Source organism: Grampus griseus (genome assembly GCF_964374135.1).
Source record: "Grampus griseus genome assembly, chromosome: 18".
NCBI classification, from domain to species: domain Eukaryota; kingdom Metazoa; phylum Chordata; class Mammalia; order Artiodactyla; family Delphinidae; genus Grampus; species Grampus griseus.
The window spans coordinates 75064781-75085342 of record NC_139012.1 but is presented as its reverse complement, the minus strand read 5'-3'; the positions used below and the strand labels follow the sequence as shown (position 1 = coordinate 75085342).

The following is a 20562-nucleotide window of genomic DNA, read 5'->3' as shown; positions in this document are numbered from 1 at the left end:
AATTAGTGTACTGTAACATTGCCTGAAATATATACAGGCAATATATTTCTCTCTTCCTTTCCATCTTACTGATCGGACTTCTCACTTCAGAAAGTCCACTCGACTTGCCTATTTCTGTTAACAAATCCCCAAAATGGATTAACTTTCTTCTTCTCCCCCTGCCCCCCGCAAGATGAACTTGATCTCAGCAGTGCAGCGGCTGGCGTGATCCACAGGTAAAGCTCCTGGTGCCCCGAATGCTGCCTCTGATTTGAGGGGATTTCAAGGCATTCAATTTTTTTAAGCCTCGAGTCTATGAAATAAAACCAATACCTGAACCGCCTCTCAATGCAATATGGCTGTGAGCGTGTGTGTGTGTGTTTCCTTAAGGCTATATTGAACCAAAAAGTGGGAGAAACGGCAGTAGGTTAAAGGGGAGTGAGACGTGGGTTTTCTTAGTGTTAACATCTCATTGTTATTTGATTCTATGTATATATATATATATACCTATTTTCGTGACTATCAACCGACCTTAATTCCAAAAGTTCGGTTATATTAACTAATGCATGGTTTCCACTGGTAGTGTGTGTGGTGCTCGCTTAAACGCTCCCATTTTGCTTCACCCTCGTACAAGGCTGCAGGAGACAGCCACGTTAAACGCCACAGCACGCTGCAGAGATCTTCTCGGATGGTTTTAATGTATCTGCTTTGATGCTCTTACTAAAAACATGTTTTTTCTCTAATCATGACTACCTCCAGAGATACTGTGAGGACAATATTATGTGTTTGAAATGCTCTGAATTCCTTTAAAAAAAAAAAGGCACTATAGAAATAAGTTGCTCTGAATAAAAGGTGATTTTCCCCCTCATTTTCATGGATTGTGCAGTAAAGGTGAGAGGTGAGTGAAGAGACCAGGTGAGCTACACCCTCGGTGACCACAGCTCCTTGGGGGTCTCACCTTCTCCCTTGTCAAGTGTGGACACTGCCATCTGCCACGTGAAACCTAGGGCCTTTCCTCCAGAAACAGCCCGCCTACAAGTTCATGGGTGTGCACACCAGAAGGGAGTCACCTGGGCTGAGCTTAGACTGGTGTGGACTGTGAAGAATTAGGTAGTTGTGCTCGACTGTCCAGCGAAGTCTCAAGCACCCCCTGGATCCCTGTGTCCCCTGCTAGTGAGAATCAAGGCTGCGCGACGGCAGGAAGGCTGAGGGCCTGGAGCAGGCGCGAGGGGGCTCACCTGGATGATCTGGGCAGCCAGCTCGGGTGTCCCGTGCTTCAGGTCGTGGCCGTTGACGGCCAGCACCCGGTCGTTGCCGCTCAGCCTGCCGTCCTGCGCCGCCAGCCCCCCTTCCAGCAGGTCGAGGACGAAGACGCCCGGCTCGTCGGTCCTTCGGACGAGTTTGATGCCGAGCTGTTCGGCAGAGTCCCGTTTGTGAAGAACCACCTGGAAAACCTCTTCCGGGGGTGAGCCGCCCACGGGGCGGCTGTGCGCGCGGCCGCCGCAGCGTCTCTCCCGGAGCACAGTGAGGTGCAGCGTGCTGCAGGGCTGCGACAGCACGGCGCGGGCGTGGTTGTGGGACACGCTGCTGATGTTGTGGTGGTTGACCTGGAAAAGAGGGTGACGGCCGAAGCGTGACAATCTTTTATCCTCCCAGCTTGTAGCAATGTTCATATAAGGGTTCCGAAGGAAACTGACGTTGTGAAAATGATACACAATCGTTACTTACAAAGACAAGCACTCCAAAGACATTTTAAAACGTACAGCGTTCCTAAAATTAACTTACAGTGACTAGCATTAAGTAGAGAATAGTCGTCAAGATCACAGGCTTTAATGATAGTCTTGAATGAGGGTCCTTGGTTCTGCCGTATAGCTGGATAACCTCGGGCAAATTACAGAACTTGTTTCCTCACCTGTAAAACGTGTTTACCATCCACTTCACAGGGTCAGGAAGTGCACGACTAGACAACATCAGACAGGGCAAGTGCTCATGAAAGACTAGTTCTAGTGGGACAGAAACTGAAGTGCTACTGGATTACAAAGTTACTTTTCCAAAATGAAATACACTTAAGCTAGAGAAAACAGTTTTAAGGAAAGTGGTGCACTCAAGTATACAGCCTTATATTAGATGAGTGACTTTTACTTTAAAGAAGAGCCGATAATCATAATTCCACTAATTATCTGGCACACAAGTGTAACATATCTTATAAAATAAGCATAATTTAATACAGAACATTTACTTATTAAACTTTATAACCTTGAAATAAGTACAGTGACTGATCCTTGGACCTGTAACGTCACTGAGAAAATATACCCACCTTCAGTTATTTACCTAGTTAGAGGAATTAGCACAGTTCTTGGTATTTATCACAGTGAGAGCTCCTCTGAATCTGCCTGAGGTGAAAGTGAGGGGGAACCAGCGCTCTGAACACCGGTTATGTGACAGGCTCTGCGTGAGGTGTGAGGTTAAATTTTTTTCACATGAAATCTATGTGAAGCAAGACCTTCCCCCTTTCTGTTAATCTAGGGTTGATAGTTTTGAACACCGTTAACTTGAATTTTGTTCATTTTGGCCTGTTGGCATCTTTAAAGATTCAGTCATCAAATTCATAGATGGCATACACAAAGTTGCTATTCTCCCCAGTCTGCAACATCTATGCATTTGGTAGCCATCCAAGCCCTCAATAAAAACACTGAATACGGGGTCAAGTAGAGAATTAAGGCAGTTTCTAAAAAAACTAGCCTGACATGAATCCATTAATCAAAAACCATCATTTCTGGCTACTCAGCTAAGAGCTACCTATCTCTAGGCTCACAGCTTTCCGTCTTATATTCAGGTATATCACAAATGACTTTACGAAATATCTGGCTGAAATCCAGCCATAGCCGTGTGCAACCATGCAGCCTCACAGTATCCTTGGGAAGTAGGTGTGGAATATCCCACAGCTGGAAGATTTTTTCCTTCATGAATGTGTGGTGGCTGGCAAAAGGCAGAGAAAGCAGAGACCAGATAAAATACTGTCTCCAGGCTTCGTAAAAATAGCACCAGCAATAGTAAACTCTACCACTTCGGCTAAATGTGTTTTGTACCAATGCAATGAACATATGGCTGCAATTATTTTCCTTCAAAACTGAACATGCCTCAGTCACTGATGATGGATCAAACTGAAAATACTTCAAAAGTTATATTATCTTTAATAGTGACACTGATGTAATTTATAACTAATTTTTTTCTTCAAACTGCTCAAAAGGCTGCATCACAAAAGGCCTTGAAGGTTATATGGGTCTCCTCTTCCAAGAGGCTATTTAGTAGAATAAGGTGTGTGTGTGTGTGTGTGTGTGTGTGTGTGTGTGTGTGTGTGTGTGTGTGTGTGTGTGTGTGTGTGTGTGTGTGTGTCGGTCGGGTGTGTGTGTCGGTCGGGTGTGTGTGTGTGTGTGTCCTCTTCCAAGAGGCTATTTAGTAGAATAAGGGGGGTGTGGGGGTGTGTGTATGGGTCTCCTCTTCCAAGAGGCTATTTAGTAGAATAAGGGGTGTGTGTGTGTGTGATGCGGGGAGACCGAAGCCACACCCTGTCACTGCACACAGTTTGCTGAAATAGAAGCACAGGCAGCTTGACAGCTCTTTGCTCTATAAATAAACCGTCTTTCCCACTCCTGGGGATTTTCAGATGGGCTCACTGTATTATTTATGTATCTTATACAGAGTTGGACCAGGTAGTAAACCAGGTAGTAAAAAAATTCCAAGCAGCCTTATTTCCCAGCGTTTACTTTTGAATGACCATAAATACTCCACATTTGGGCAAGGGGCGTGGCTTTACTTACTGGCTCCAGCCTACCAGTCAGAGGCCGAGCAGAAGTCAGGGCCCACAGTAGGAGAGATCCTTTTGAATCCATTAACCAGGTTATGTGTTCTTACTTTTCTTACCAATTTGAATCATTCAACTGGACTTATTAAGATGATCATTACTAGAGATATTAATATGTGTGCCTCCGTAAACAATAATAGTGCCTTGGAATTTCTACAATGTAAATTTATAGCTATGAGTTAATTTCCAAAAATGCAGTCAATAATTTCAGATAACTAATTTTACTTGAGTTGTAAGGATTCAATTATATTACTAAACACAATTCTCTAAAATAGAAGAGTAAAAGGCCCGCTGCTGAAATATATTAGCAAATAAAGCCTGAAAAACTATTTAACCTCAATGGTATTCAAAGAAATGCAGATAAAAACAAAGCATTTGGGGCTTCCCTGGTGGCGCAGTGGTTGGGAGTCAGTCTGCCGATGCAGGGGACGCGGGTTCGTGCCCTGTCCAGGAAGATCCCACATGCCGCGGAGCGGCTGGGCCTGTGAGCCATGGCCGCTGAGCCTGCGCGTCCGGAGCCTGTGCTCCGCAACGGGAGAGGCCACAACAGTGAGAGGCCTGCGTACCGCAAAAAAAACAAAACAAAAAAACCCAAAGCATTTGTTTTTACCTTTAGAATTTAGGAAAAGAATGAGAAATATATACAAATGTTAATACCCAATGCTAGTACATCACTGGTAGCAAAAAAGAAAACACAAAAATGAATGCACACTTATTAATAGAGAGGCTGGAAGTGGGAGAAAATGGGAGAGAGAAAGAACGCTGTACGAGCTGCAGACAGGAGCCACCGGGCTCTCCTGGTCTGGGCCACCCGGGTGTCAAAATGTCAGGGCGGCCAGCAGACTCGGACTGCGAGCTGGGAAGTCGGGAACACAGGGAAGGTTTTGCCAGCCTGGCACAGCCAGAGTACTAATGTCATAAAATGACAGCAAATACAGCATACAGTAAATAGCTATCTTTTACTAGTAAACACAGTGAAGAGCTAGCTACGGTATGATCAGGAAGCTGATTTTATATAAGCGGGACTGGTTACACTTCCTGTACCCCCTACTTCTTCTTAGTATTTAGTAAGAAACAAAACCTTGCTAGAAAGCTCAGTCTGTGTCAGCCTTGCTAAGGGCAATGAAGGAAGGGTTTGGGGCCTGAGTGTGTTAAAGTGGGAATAACACACCGTGAGGGGCAGCGTGCAAGTGGGAGTGGAAAAATTCCTAGAGGGTCCAAGTTTTGTTTTAATAAAGGAGATGGCTATTCCCGACAGGATGTTATAGCCAAGTCCACTCTTTTACTGATTCAGCAAGTATTTCCTGTGCTTATGACATGCACAGCACTATGAGAAATCTGCATCACAACTGGTACTGTCAGGGCGGCTGCAATCACCACACAAAGCCAAGCCCATTGAAATAGTTCACTGTGATTACACGCCAAGAGCTGAAGAGTAAAGCAGTGAACGCTGTCAGTAATTCAAGTAAGGAGGGGTCAGAACGGGCGAGAAGGGCTGAGCAAAGCTCTTAAGGATGAAGGTGGACAAGCCAGCACAGTGGGACAGCCTGGAATCGGGAGTGAGGTGGCGGCAAGAAGACTGCCATGTCTGGCTTTTCCACTGGATTATAAATTCCATGAGGACTGGGGGAGTACCTTGCTCTTAGTTGCATTCTCAGTGGCTAGTACAGTGCCTAGAACATTACCGCTGCTATGCGTGAAACAAAAAGGAAGGGTTAAGATGAAGATGACAGGCTGTGCAAGAGACCACAGAGGACCGTGAATATGAATCAGTCTGGGTGTGACGCTCTAGTCACATTTTCCCAAGGAAAGCAGAGTTACAGATATATTAAGCTGGCAGTGATTTTGTCGGATTGAAGAGCGGAGAGCTGGGCGGCAGGGACGTCTGGTGGGGTGTGTACAGAGTTAGACACAGCAGTGGGGGCCTGGACTGAAGAGGGAGCAGGGAAAGGGGGAATGAGGGGTGGGTGTCAACACATCATGGTGAGGACCAAACAACGAAGGAGGGAGGAGTCCTGGAGCTTGGGTTCCTAGAAGATAGTTTTCCTTGTATTTCTTCTCTCTCCTTCTGGAGGTTACTATTTCTTTTAGCTTCAACTATCATCTACACTTGTATGACTCAAATACCCAGGCCAGTAGCCACAGAAGTCCAGTCCCATACAGAAGAATCCTCCCCTCCTTCTCCCCTCAGCCCCACGTGCCCTCTAAGAAAACAACACCTTGTCCCAAGCTAGTTCTTTTCGGGGAATAGCTGTTTTTTCTTAAATGTCATCTTCTGACAGAGAAGGTGAGGGTAGCACCAAGGGTTAAAGGGTGGAGTGCACACTAGGGAGCCAAGGAGACAGGCATGGTTTCTGAATTCCGGCTTAAATCCCATGGTATAAATTGTAACTAACCAGTGCTGCACGGTCTGTCTTTTACAGACGGTTGTAATCAGTGTAGTAGAGGAAGGTAAACTAGACAATGCAGGTGATGGGTGGATGAGAACACTGGATCTGGGATCAGAGGATGTCAGCATGGGTGGGACGGCTCTGAACCAGCCAGCCCTGCAGACCAAGCCGGGAAGAGCCCAGCCGGCCCCAAGAGCCCAAGCACTGCAAGCACAGCCACATGCGGGACTGGAAATAAAGTAGGGAGAAAAACTACATTCCATGCATATGGGGAAACAGAAGAAATTACAGATAAATTCTGACTTCTTTTGCATATAATAGCAGTAAAACTAACCTATATACAACTCAAGTTCCACAGTACCACAATGTTCTTTTTTTTTTTTTGCGGTATGCGGGCCTCTCACTGTTGTGGCCTCTCCCGTTGCGAAGCGGCCACAGCTCACGGGCCCAGCCGCTCCGCGGCATGTGGGATCCTCCTGGACTGGGGCCCGAACCCGCGTCCCCTGCATTGGCAGGCGGACTCTCAACCACTGCGCCACCAGGGAAGCCCACAATGTTCTGTTTTAAACTTATGAATAAGAACAAAAGAGCGCAAGTTAACACAGTAATTAAAACGGATACCTGAAGAATCTGGTCTCCAGCAAGAAGTCTCCCATCTCTGGCGATTATCCCATCCCGGTAGACTTCCTGGATAACAATGTTAATCAGTGGCGTTTCATTGCCACCCACAATGCTAATTCCTAGCTGAATATAAGGATTAGACCGGTGAATTTCAATTGTGGTGATTTCGCCTTCTGGTAAACTAAGTGGCTGCTGTGTGGCTGCCAAGTTAGAAATGAGAGAGAGAAATAGATGGAAAGAGAAACATTTTATATTTTGGTTATCATCTTCAGGTAAATAAGTCATCTTACATTAGCAGATGGTAAAGAACTATGCAATACCGCTGGATAAGGAAAGCAGAATGACAAAAAGTATCTGTTAAGATTATCTAAACATTTCTTGTCCCAAAGGTGATCAGTGAATTATCACAAGCGGTTACTACGTCTCAGATCACAGTGATCTGATGGAGCAATAGTAAGAGAACGTCATCTCGACCTAACTGACGAGAGACGGTTTGGTCGGTGGAACACGTGTAAACAGTGCAAAGAAGCATAAAGACGACTCTGTGGTATGTGATCGCCACGGGGTGAGAGAGGAGTCCCAAAGGCTCTAAGAAGGGGTGGCTCTTGGAAAAGGGTTATGGCTGGGGCAGGAAAAATTTGAATTTGTAGTAAGATTTGGAATTTGTTCAAGAAAAGTATATTTAAAAATAAATGCCTAGAGCCAACCATCAAGACGTGTCCAAGATCCATGACTACAGGCCTTCTGTTCACTCCTAGTGGCTGTACAGTCAGATTCGTGGCGGCCACCAGAGCAGAGCAATAGTCACGGGCGTGGCCGTGGGGTCAGATATACACCCAGCCCTTCCCCGGCGGCACGAGCCGACCAATTCGTCTCAAGATTTAGGCCTCTCCTGTCACAAACCAGCTCCCAGCACCGTCAGCGGCATTTAGTCAGCTAACAGATGGGAAGGGTCCGGCACACGTGTGACACAGGGAGTGCCTAATTTGCGGTATTATTTTTGTTGCTCTTGATGTTGTTGTTTTCTTAGTCAAGAAGCAACAAGCGTTTGCACACAAACATCTAGTAAGAAGCAGGTTAACAACCAGTGAATCATGGACTAAACAGAAGAGGGAGGGAAGGGTCACCTTCCTCAGAGTAAGTTCTGAGCTCTGCTTCTAAACTGCAAACTGTCAGACTTGTGCACTTTAAAGGGTGAGTTATGTGCTATGTGGATTATATCTCAAAATTAATTTTTTAAAGAGGAAAGAAAACGCATGTTGGGAGAGCAGCAGGGAGTGGTGGGGAGGAAGGCAACGCCCGGTTTGAGAAGAGGCGAGGAACACAGGCGGCCGACACGTACTGTCCCCGGTAGGGCTCTCCTCGAAGGCGGGGTTGTCCAGGCCAGGCTCCTCTGTCCAGGCGGGAAGGGACGCCGATGTCAGGGTCGGCCCTGAACAGTCCGCTTCGGGTGATAAAGTAGCTGGAAGATCTATGACCATGGTTCCATTTTCATTCTCGATCTCCGTCTGAGCTTTACTAGTTTTCCGTCTCTCCAGGGCAACTCTCTGATGAGAAGCTCCAGGGCATCTAGAAAGAGAGCGTCAGGTGGTTTCCAGATGATGTGAAAGGAAAAAAAAGCGATTAACAGTTTGTACCACAACAAAACAATGGCAATGGCTTCTACGCAAAAAGCACCTGGAAGTACCCACAAGCATTTCCACTCAAACGAAGTTCTTACCACTCCACGGAGCAAATCTACAACAAGGCATTTGCACAAACATGTACTCAGGAATCTATTAGTACCAGAAATAACATACACAGTGTAGTACACCAGTACAGTTCTCCCTGCACTGTGAGAATCATCCTGAGGTTCTGATTTCATAGCCCCTTTTACAGGTTAAACGGCTGGACCACAGGACTGGAAACCAGCACCTTCCTCCACAAGCCCCCTGCGTCCTGCCTTAGACCCTGAGCACCCTGCCGCTCCGCTCTCACACCCAACACTGCACATCACCTGTTAGTGGGTGGAAATACATCTGAAGCTTTACCACTTGCAGGAAGGCACAGCAAAGGCTCAAATTTATGACAGGCATGGGAGGAGAGGAAAACATATCTCCTGGTTTGTAAAAACAGAACTGCAACAGTGGAATTACAGATATGCTATGAAACTTGAAGAATATACTTCTAAGTACTGGGGAAACTTACATAAGCACCAAAAAATAAGGGCTGTTAACTTGCTTGTTTTTACTTACTTAGGCCAACAAAGGGGCAGATATATGTTTGTTTAAACATTTAAAGAAAGTCTTTATACACAGATGTTAGCAGTGCTGCAAGGTGCCAGTTCTTTCCACCTGACACCCTGACTGGACAAAGTGACGAATAATGCCCAGTTGGAGGAGTGGGTGGAAGAACTGGGGATTTGTACAGGAGCCAGGCCCACGCGCCTAGACCCCGACACGGCTCTACAGACCCCACCTACTCTCCTGCTGCGGTAAGAAGTTTAGCAAAGGGTGGGCAGGATCGGCGACAGTCTTGTGGCTAGGGCTGCAGACCTTCATTCAATAACAGGATTCTTAAAAATCTAAAATTTCAATCAAAATTAAGGACAGAATTCAGTTAAAATTGAAAGCTATTCCTTAATGATAAGAGTAATAAAATTTCCCTCATGAACTGGAGATTTCTTTTAGGTCCTGGATTTCAAGTTCTTGAAAAGGATCATTATGAGATTTCTTTATTCAACACTCTCTCCGGACATGCTTTCTCTTCACCTTGCTAAGAAGGGGGTCCAATTATTTTCTTCCAGGGAGTGTTTCTGCAAGGGCCTGGCAAATATGTTTGAAAATGATGTCACTGAAAAAATTACTTTTGTCAAGTAAGCATATTTAATTAGAAATGCATTTTAAAAAATTTAATTCAACAAAAAATTGACACTAAAAACTGAATCAGAAAAAATACTTTTGATTAAGAAGACAGGTAATGATTTAGTTCTCAAAATATGTATCATACACAAATATCTACATGGCCAATGGCTAGTCTTTAATGGAATAGAAGGACTAGGAACAGGAATTGAAGAGGAAATACAAACGATGTGAACACCTGGGAATGAGCCTAACAAGCAACTAAAAAAATCCTACAAACTAAATAACCATAAAGGCTAAGATATAGTTATTAAACATGGAAAAACAAATTTAAAAAGCAAAACTTAAGATTGTTAGAGAGGTGAAGAAACAGGTATACTTAAGTTCCCAGTAGGGCAGCAAATCGTTAACAGGAATTAAAGATATTAAAAATGATACTATGTAAAAATATGGAAGAATGATCCTACCCGGGAATAGAGGAAGGTTACACAGGGAACCTTCGGGAACACCCGTGTTTAAACACGATGGAGCAGCTGAGTAGACTGAGACAGAACAACCAGACAAGAGTGTCAACAAAGAAAAAGCAGCCAACTGTGCAAATGCCATAAAGGGGGCAAATAAGATAAGGGCCAAAGCACTGGTTTGATTTTAAAATTAAAAGGTCATGGTGACCTTAGAAAGAACACTTTCAGTGATGAGGGCAAAAGCCCAAACTATAACACAAGCAGTTCTGTTAACAAAATAACATGCATTCCACAAAACTGCACAACAAAACTTACAGAGCTTAGGTGGAAAGAGGACGGGGATAGATAGACCATTCAACACCGGGGCATCTGGGGATGGAGAATGGCTGCTAATGGGTACAGGGCTTCTTTTTGGGGTGTTGACGTGTTCTAAAAGTTAGATTGTGATGATGGTTACACAATTCTGTGAATATACTAAAAACCACTGAATTGTATACTTTAAAAATAGGTGAAGTTTACAGTAGGTAAAATATATGTCAATAAAACTAATTTTTAAACAAAAGGTGAATAGGGAATGAGTAGATCAGAGCAGGCTTGGACAGAGAAAAGCCCCTGACCACAGACAGCCCACAGCCAGCATCCCTCAAATTTGTAAACATTTGGAACTGAAAGAGAAAGGAAGAAACCAGAATTTGCTGGGTGTCTAATTAGGGCCAGTCACTGTGTAGACCGTATGTACAGTATTTCACTGAATCCTCAAAACTGCTCTGTCATCCCCATTTTACAAATGGGAAACTTAACTCACTAAGCCAGCATCACATAGCTGTTAAGTTATGGAGCCAAAATTCAAGCAAACTCAGATCTGATTTAAAGGTGCCTGCTCTTTACACTGGACCATACTAAGCGTATGGGGTTCTTTTCCCAGGCCTTAAGAAAACACAAATTGAATTTGTTCTACAAACTTGTACCTAGAAACACAGTCATAGAATGTTAGAGTGAGAAAGGCTTTGGTGATCATGGAAACACGAACGGAAATCACAAACAGCAACAAAAACCTGTGCATCTTTTTCAATGGAGTATTTAACAACACAAACCGCAACTGGCATAGGGGGATATAACTGGGATCATTCCAGCAGGTAACTGAGTGTAGCAGGAGGCTAGTTTGGAGGCTATTACACATGATAAAAAACACCAGAAAAGAAGTGCACCACTGAATGACGTCAGGGTAGGCGTTGGCTCAGACGATGCAGGTGGAAGTGGAGCCCTGAGACAGTGGGCTGCCCTTAACAAGGGCACTGGAGGCAGCGTGACCTGCCACAGGCTGAGGGCTGTGCCCCCCAGGCAGGCTTCTCTACATGCAGGTGTGTCTTTACATTTTTCCTAAATAAAGCCCAAAGGCTCTTGCAGCACCTACAGGCAAACTGAGGGACTTTTCCTTTCCTGCTGAAGGTTATAATTTCATTCCACTATTCTGGCTCTCCTTATGGAGGAAAATCACACATGAACTAGCTTGATTTATGGCACGGTGGCATCATTCCCTGAGTAACGATGATTCACATTAGGAAGCACACAGTGTAACAGAGCACACTGTATTACTGGTAGCAGTACTAGGGTTAGTGGTGGTGGTGGCAGCAGTAATAGTAGAGGTAAAATCAAATGGGGCACGGTAAGTGCCAACACAATGCCAGGTACTTAATGCAACTCAAAGAGCGTGAGCATCTTAGAACCAAGAAAAATGATAGAGTTACGGATTACAACATGCAAACATCACTTTAAGTGACGTCAGTGAAAATGTTAGATTAAGGGTATCTGAAAAGCCTCTCTTCCACAAAGCAACGCGAACATTGGCAAAAGCTGTCAGAAAAATTTCTGAGCTCTGGAAATAAGCCAAGGTTCTGGAACAATCTGGAGTGCATTTATTTAAGAAAAATGGCTGCGTCTTCACGAACAGTGAGCTCTGTAGCATTTGAACTTGCCCTATTCCCATCCCCACCTCCCCCAGTAGCCTGGGATAGCCATGGCCCACAGTCACAGTGGAATCAGGAGTCTGGCAGCCACTGGAGGAGCAGACTGGAGCACCTGCAAAGCCCCATTTGTAGAGAATTGTCATTAAGTGACCTGTTGGTTCCCTGGAAGACCTCACTCGCAAGGCTGTCTTTATCTGACCTGACTTGGGGCTTACTCAGTGCAAAGGCATTTGTTGGGGTGGCGGGGGAAGGCAGTTGTGTAAGACTGTGGCTGCCTGAGGTAGACAAACAAAAGGCTAATCAAAAAGTTTAAAAGGAAAAGCTAGGGAATGAAATGTCCAGGGCTATGTGCATGCACAGGAAAGAGCTGAGAAGGCCCTAAGCTCTCACTTCTGGCTAACGCTGAAGCTACGTGAAAGCAGGAGATGAAGGCTAAGCAGGAGTGTCAACTGCCTGAGTGCTGAAGGTGTGCCCCACCGTGTGCACAGAGCCCCTTGGGGAGAGTGGGAGATTCATGGGTTACAGGCATTTAAGAAATTCTCTGTTCAATCATTAGCTGATTAGAAAACTCACTAAGCAAACAGTAACAAACAGCAATAATAAATCCTGAAGAGAAAGAAGAATCTGATTTCCAGAGTTGCCACATTATATTATTTAAAATGTCCAGTGTTCAATACAAAATTAACAGACATGCAAAGAAATAAGTAAGTATGGCCCATACATGGGAAAGAAAGGAGTTAACAGAAACTGTCCCTAAGGAAGCCCAGACATTGGCCTTACAAGACAATGATTTAAATCGAGTATTATAAATAGGTTCAAAGAACAGAGGGACTCCATGTCTAAATAACTAAAGGAAAATATGAGAATGATATCTCAACAAATAAAAATACCAATAAAGAAATATAAGTTATATTAAAGAGCCAAATAAACATTCTGGATTTAAAAATAAGTACAATAAATGCATTTATTCTAAGTACAATAAATGAAATGAAGAATTCACTAGAAGAATTCACAGGAGATTTGAACAGGTAAAAGAATCAGTGAACTTAAAGGTAGGTCAACTGAGATTATCCAGTCTGAGGAATAGAAAGAAAAAGAATGAACAGAAAGGATAAAGCCTCTAGGTCCTGTGAGAAACCATCAAAAGAGTATTAACATATGCAGAATGGGAGTCCCATAAGGAGAGACATTAGGGCAGGAAGAATATTTGAAGACATAGTGACCAAAATCTTTTCAAGTCTGAAGAATGCTGAAAACAGCAAGAGTGAAGTACCTCATCACAAAGAAGTGACCCTCAGTAAGGCTGCCACCTGACTTCTCTTCAGAAGCTATGGAGAACAGGAGTATGTGGACAGCACATACTCAGAGTGCTGAAAAAAGACTGTCAACCAAGAAGTCTATCCTTCAAAAACAGGAGAAATCACGACATTCCCAGATAAATGAAAACAAAGAGCCTGTTGCTAGCAGACTTGCCCTATAAGAAATACTAAAAGAAATTCTTTAGGCTGATATGAAAGGACCTTAGACAGTAACTCAAATCCACATTAAGAAATAAAGACCACTGGTAAAGGTAACTACATAGATAAATGTAAGACAGCATTAAAGTGCTTTGTGGTTTATAACTCCTTTTTGGTCCTATTTGGTTTAAAAGACAACCCGGTGCAAAGCAATAATTATAATTCTGTTTAGATGGGCATGTAATGCGTAAAGATGTAATTTGTATAACAATAACAGCACAAAGGATGTGGAAAGGAATGAAGGTATCTATGAGCTAATTTTGTGTGTACTGGTGAAATCAAGTCAGTATTAATCTGAACTAGACTGTTGAAAATTAATATGTTAATTGCAATCCCCAAGGCAACTACTAAGAAAATAATTCAAAAAATAGATGTGAACAGAAATGACAAAGGAATTAAAATGGCATACTTGAAAATATCTATTTAACAAAAAAAGGGAAGAAATGGATTAACCTTTAGAGAAACAAAAAAGAAATGACATGTGGAAACAACAAAATGGCAGACATAAATTCTACCTTATCAGTAATTACATCAAATATAAATGAATTAAACACTCCAATCAAAAGCCAGTGATTGGCAGAATGGATGAAAAAGACAAACAGGATCCAACTATATGCTGTCTACAAGAGACACATTTCAAAGACACCAATAGGTCAAAATTAAAAGGAGAGGAAAAAGATATACTATGCAAACATTAACATAAAGAGAGCTGAATGGGTATACTAATTTCAGACAAATAGACTTTAAGACAAAAATTGTTTCTAGTGATAAAGAACATTCTACCATAACGAAAAGGTTTGATTTACCACAAAACTGTAACAATTATAAACATAAACACAATTAACAGCAGGCCTTCAAAGTACATGAAGCCAAAAATGACACAATTAGAGGAAGAACAGACAATTCAAAACTAATAGGCTGGGCTTCCCTGGTGGCGCAGTGGTTGAGAGGCCGCCTGCCGATGCAGGGGACACGGGTTCGTGCCCCGGTCCGGGAAGATCCCACATGCCGCGGAGAGGCTGGGCCCGTGAGCCATGGCCGCTGAGCCTGCGCGTCCGGAGCCTGTGCTCCGCAACAGGAGAGGCCACAACAGTGAGAGGCCCACGTACCGCAAAACAAAAAACAAAAAAAAACTAATGGTCTAAGCCTTCAATATCCCACTTTCAATAATGGATAGAACAACTAGACATAAGGACAAGAAAAGAGACTTTTAACAATATTATAAATCAAATAGACCTAACAGAAATCTATAGAACATTCCACCCATCAATAGCAGAACACACATTCTTCTTGTGTACAAAATGGAGTATCTTCCAAGATAGACTGTGTGCTAGGCCATTAAAAAAAGCCTCAGTAGTGACTTCCCTGGCGGTCCAGTGGTTAGGACTCTGCGCTTCCACTGCAGGGGACCCGGGTTCCATCCCTGGTCTGGGAACTAAGAACCCACATTCCGCTCGGCATGGCCAAAATCATTAATTAATATTTTTAAAGCCTCAATAAAATTAAAGTATTAAATTGCACACGTGTTCTCCAATAACAATTAATTCAAAATGGATCAAAGACCCAAATGTAAGTGCTAAAAGCATAAAGGTCTTAGAAGGAAACATAGGTGTAAAGCTTCATGACCTTGGATTAGGCAGTGGTTTTTTAGCTATGACACCAAAAGCACAAGCAAAGAAAAAAATAGATAAAATGGACTTCATAAAAATTAAATTTGTTTGTCCTTCAAAGGGCACAGGAAAATGAATAGACAACTGATAGAACAAGAAAAAATATTTGAAATCATATATTTAATAAGGGCCAGAATATATAGAGACTGCTTACAACTTACAAAAAGACAAACACTCCATTTTAAAAATGGACTAATGATGTTAAGCATTTGTTCATGTGCTTATGGGCCATTTAAATATGTTCTTTGGAGAAATATCTATCCAAATCCTTTGACCACCTAAATTGGATTACTTGACTTTTTGTTGAGTTGTGGGAATTCTTTACATATTCTGGATATTAGACTCTTACCGGATACATGATTTACAAATATATATCTGCTTTTTACATTATATAGGAGAAAAAAATGCTGGTGAGAATGTGTCAAACACAAACTTCTCTCCAAGTTAAAATGTGAATTTGAAAGAGCAATCTTGTCTCAGCCTACCCTGACCCTTAAAGGCTTCAAAACCGTTTGATGAACTAGAAAAGCTCTCAGCATAGAAAAAGACTTCTTTAAAGGTCTTCTCTATATTGTACAAACTTTTTAGAATACTGTTAAACTCTAAGTTTTAAGAGGAAAAGAAAAATAGTTCTGAATTTTGCCATAAACCAGGGCACAAATGCTCAATTTAACAACGACAAAAAAAAAAACCACCCCAATATTATCATTTACAATTAGCATAAGATGTTAGATTGCTGAGGATGAGGCAGGGATGAGGGGTAGAGAGGTAGGAGGAATGCTTTATAGTTGATGCTGCTTGGCAAAATTTCTGAAAGCAATTACTACAATGTTCCAGGCGTCATACAATATATAGAATATTTCTTAAGGGCTTTAGTTCTCCTTTCAAAGATGAGCACTTTCCCAAATCTTTTAAAATTCTTCATTGTTTTCCTAATATATAATCAGTTAATAACTAGTCATTTTTTTAAAACACAGTCATCTTTCATAAATGTTTTACTTTTAGCCATAGGAGAAAATGTCAGCTGTTCTCAGACTGAAGCAGATTTCTTAAGTTCAAATAGGTAAGGTAATTTAAACTCAAAATTACCAGATTTAACAAACTATTCCTAATGCTGTATTTCTATTAATAATTAAAGTAATCGTAATTCTGTGTCTCACGACATCACTCTTATTGCTAGTTTGTGTTGCTTTTACCTGGCTACAAATTTTTTTGTCCTCCTCCCACAAAGTGAAGCTTAGTTCCCCTCCCCTTGAATCTGGGCAGTTATGTGACTACAGCATAAGGGATGCTATGTGACTTTAAGGCCAGAGCATACAAGGCCATGCAGCTTCTTGCCTTATTTACTGGAACCCACGTAAGAACTTAAAATACCCTGAGGCCACTGTGCTGGAGAGGCCACCCATAGGCTCTCCTGTGGACAAGTCCCGGCTGAGCCCATGCCTCTAGTGGACCTCTATCAAGGTGCCAGACATGTGAATGAAGCTGCTGTCTTGGAAGTAAATTCTTCAGTTGCAATTGCTGCAGTCCTGGGCTTTTGTTCTCCCCAGCTGTGGCCCAGACTGGACAGAACAGAGTCGAGCCATCCCTGCTGTGCCCTGTCTGAATCCCTGACTCACAGAATCCATGAGCAGAACCAAGCACTCACTGTTTTATGTCACTATATTTGGAGTGGTTGGTTTCTCAGCAATAGATAACCAGAACACAGATTAACAATTTAATTGAACAAACATTAGTTGAGTGTCAACTTTCTAATTTTTATAATCAATAGTCACTCTTAGCTGCATACATCAAGCAAGTCACCTCACCTTTTCAAATCATCCACCTTTTTCAATGTATCTTTCACAACACAGGCCTAAGGCACTTTGGAAATGATTAAATTAGTAGCTCAAATATTAATAAGCACACTTGGAAAATAGAACTTTCAACTGGACATAATTGCTTAGCTTTTATCAAACTGTAAGGATAGTCTGCAATTCCCAACATTTTTATGTCAACATAAACAGCTTGATAGAAAATACTACTGATACTTCGACTACATATTAAGTTCTTATATGCATTTTAGTTAAGTAAATATTCCTAAAATAATTGTGTAATTTTTATCTCACTGCTATCAAAATACTTAACTGAATTGAGACTTTGTTCAGTTCCTGTAATACCCCAAAACCGATGTTCATAAAAGAGTCACAAAAGAAACTTATCTCTGAAAAAGACTAGTTCTACTGAAAGAAACAGGAAAAGCCTAAAATCTTCTTCAACCTCAGCCACAACCAGGCCTGACCCAGACAGCAGATTCAAGAGTTTGGTGTCAATCTCCAGGAAGTCTCTGTTATCGTGTTCAGATTCTATGCCTGCTGCTGACCAAAGACACACAAAAGCCTAAGACGCCTGCATTTTCAAAAGTCGATACATCCATCCTACTCTTTTTTTTAGCTCTTATTTTTAGACAGTGCAGCTTAAGTTTAAGCAATTTCTCTATAAATCTTCACGTTTCTGACATTTTAATAACATCTCATTCTTTCTCATAAATCTAAATTATTTCTAATGAGTACACTCACTTTATAACACTGATATTTAGGAACAGAATGAACACGTATACTCACGTGTACATGAAACTTTTACTACCACATAACAGCGGAGAACATGATTCACCCTGGGTAAGGTCAGCATGGTATGTTAGAACACTAAGCAGGAATACTGAAGTTTAAGTCTAACCATGCCATTACCTAGCTCCAAATCTTTGTGACTCAGTTTCCTGATTCGTAAAGTGAGGGGATAAGATCAGATTCAATTCATGATTTCATGTGTGAGTATAATGACTAGCTGTTCCATACCAGACTTACACTATTATTTCTAAGTCTCTGAGTCCAATATATTGCGCTAAGCATTGTTTTTCACAGCGATCAAGATTACTGCAGATTTACACTGCACAAGTGGCTGACCTATAAAATTTAGAAATCAATACATTTATTTTGGTCATTTTATGTGATTCTATCTCCAAAAGAGATGAATTTTAGCCCTTCTTAAGGGTAGAAACAATTTTAAAGATCAAGTCTTTTATCAAAGTCAAACGATAAAACTCAATCTTTTAAAAAGCTTTTGTCAGTAGAACAAAAATCCCCACTAAATGTTTTAAAGTTTCCAACCCCTAGTTCTTGTTCAGTCAAGTTCTTGAACACAGAATTTTACAAGATCTTAGCGAATAAAATCACAGATACAGGCAGACCTCATTTTATTGCACTTCCCTTTACTGCCCTTCACAGACTACATTTTTTACAAATTGAAGGTTTGTGGCAACCCTGTGTGTCATCAGATGATGGTTAGCATTTCCTAGCAATAAAGTATTTTTCAATCAAGGTATGTAAGTTTTTAGACCTAATGCTATTGCACCCTTACCAGACTACAGTACAGCGTAAACAGAACTTTCATATGCACTGGGAAACCAAAAAGTTCGTGTGACCTGCTGTATTGTGCTATTTGATATTCACTTTACTGCGGTGGTCTGGAACCGAAACTGCAACATCTCCGAGGTGTGCCTGTACCCATTTCCATGTTGCAACAATATTATAATTTTTAACAGCTGCATGATATCCCGATGCACTGATGTACTATTGTATTTTTAACCCTTCCCCTACTGTTAAGTAATCAGATTGACACCAGTTTACTGAACTCTGCACAATGTTGCAGCAAACATCTTTACATACAATTTTCCCTTCTTTTGGACTATTTCCTTAGAATAATAAGCTGGATAAGACGATACTGACATTTACAGTTTTTGAAACAAACTGAGAAACTGCCTTGCAAAAAGAGTCTATCATTATATCCTGCTACCATGTGACTATAACAACCTCATATTGGTAAGTGTAAAACGGTACTTCCTGACTGTAGTTTTTACATGCATGTTTTTGATAAATAATGATATTAAATGATGGTTGCATGCAACTTGTTTGCTGTATCTCCTGTGCAGGATTTGTCTGTTTACTTACTGATGCCTTGGCATTTGTATCGGGTTTATTTGTTTGAGCCACCTTTTTATAGCCTAGAGTCGCTTCTCTCTCTCTCTCACCTGTTTTTAAGGTGTGCCTCCAGGTCGCAGCGCTGCACTACATCTTGGCACACTGAAGAGAACGGACATAAAACTAATAATTTGTCCAGAAGTTTATGAACTAGAATGCTAGACTTCTTACACAACTTAAAGTGGAGTCTCTTCCGGTCCAATGGACAGAAATCCTTCTCTTGCAGGAAGTTTCTGAGGCACTTGCAGCAGAAGGTATGTCCACAGGGGGTGTCTAGTGGCTGCAGCAGAGGCTGAAGGCAAATGTGGCAGACCAGGTCGTCATCCACTTCATCCTGGTAATTGTATAAGTGGTTTTCTCGTGTCCAGTGCTGCTGGCCGCATTCAAAACACAGAGGATTGAAGGAGGAGGAAGAGGTCTGCTCCACAGACACCATCTCATCGTTTGTCGTTCCCATTTTGAATCAGCGGAAGCAGTTTCTGTATCTTCATACATTAGACTTCCATTAAAGGTTTGATCTTTAAAAGACAGTGATGTATTTGACTAAAACCCAGGTCTGTTTTTCTAGACTAGACAAAACAAAACAAAACAACCAGAAAAGTAATTACTATCAATCAACACAGGCTAAAAGAATCAACATAATATTACTATGTTGAATTCTTTTTTAGTAAAAAATTAAAATGTACATCAGGGAATAAATTAGTCATAAAAACATAAAAATGACATTAACTAATTTGCTTGTTGGCTAAGGATGACTTACCTTGCCAAGTTCTTGGTGAAAAAAGAACTTAGGATTAAAAGCAAAGATGACATATTAATATGTGGTGTGACACAGGAAACAATTTGTTCTACTGACTGAAATCCCCTGACACTTCACTGCTTAATGGTGGTTTCAACGCCAGGTAACCTACGTCGTGTGCTAATAATGCAATCTGAGGTATATTATGTGATAAATTTGCACTTGCCGTCCCAGTCATGGTGCCCTGCTTCTGACCGATCTTACACATTTGTAGTGCCGTCCCAAAAATTACGTCTCTGAAATGTAGTCTCAAGGATAATCCAGTGTCTTAAAAAAATGACCTCTACTCTACACTGTTTGGGAGAAACTGGATTTCAAAATATATATGTATGATTTGAATATTCTCTCCCTATAATACAGATTGCAGAAAGATAGATCTGCACAGCATATATAAATAACATCTCTGCAAACTCCACAAACTTCAATACTATTTC

General features: G+C 41.8%; 1 protein-coding gene across 1 annotated transcript in view; it reads right to left on the bottom strand.

The window, feature by feature from the left end:
* Positions 1 to 19841, bottom strand: part of LNX2 (ligand of numb-protein X 2) — a 44810-nt gene extending 24969 nt beyond the window's left edge. The window contains exons 1-4 of the mRNA XM_082675832.1: positions 19380 to 19841; positions 8198 to 8424; positions 6856 to 7055; positions 1218 to 1586 (exon numbers count right to left, since the gene is read on the bottom strand). Of these exons, the coding sequence (XP_082531958.1) occupies positions 1218 to 1586; positions 6856 to 7055; positions 8198 to 8424; positions 19380 to 19786 (1203 nt within the window). The 5' untranslated portion in view covers positions 19787 to 19841. The remainder of the gene's footprint in view (positions 1 to 1217; positions 1587 to 6855; positions 7056 to 8197; positions 8425 to 19379) is intronic.
* Positions 19842 to 20562: the final 721 nt, after the last annotated feature.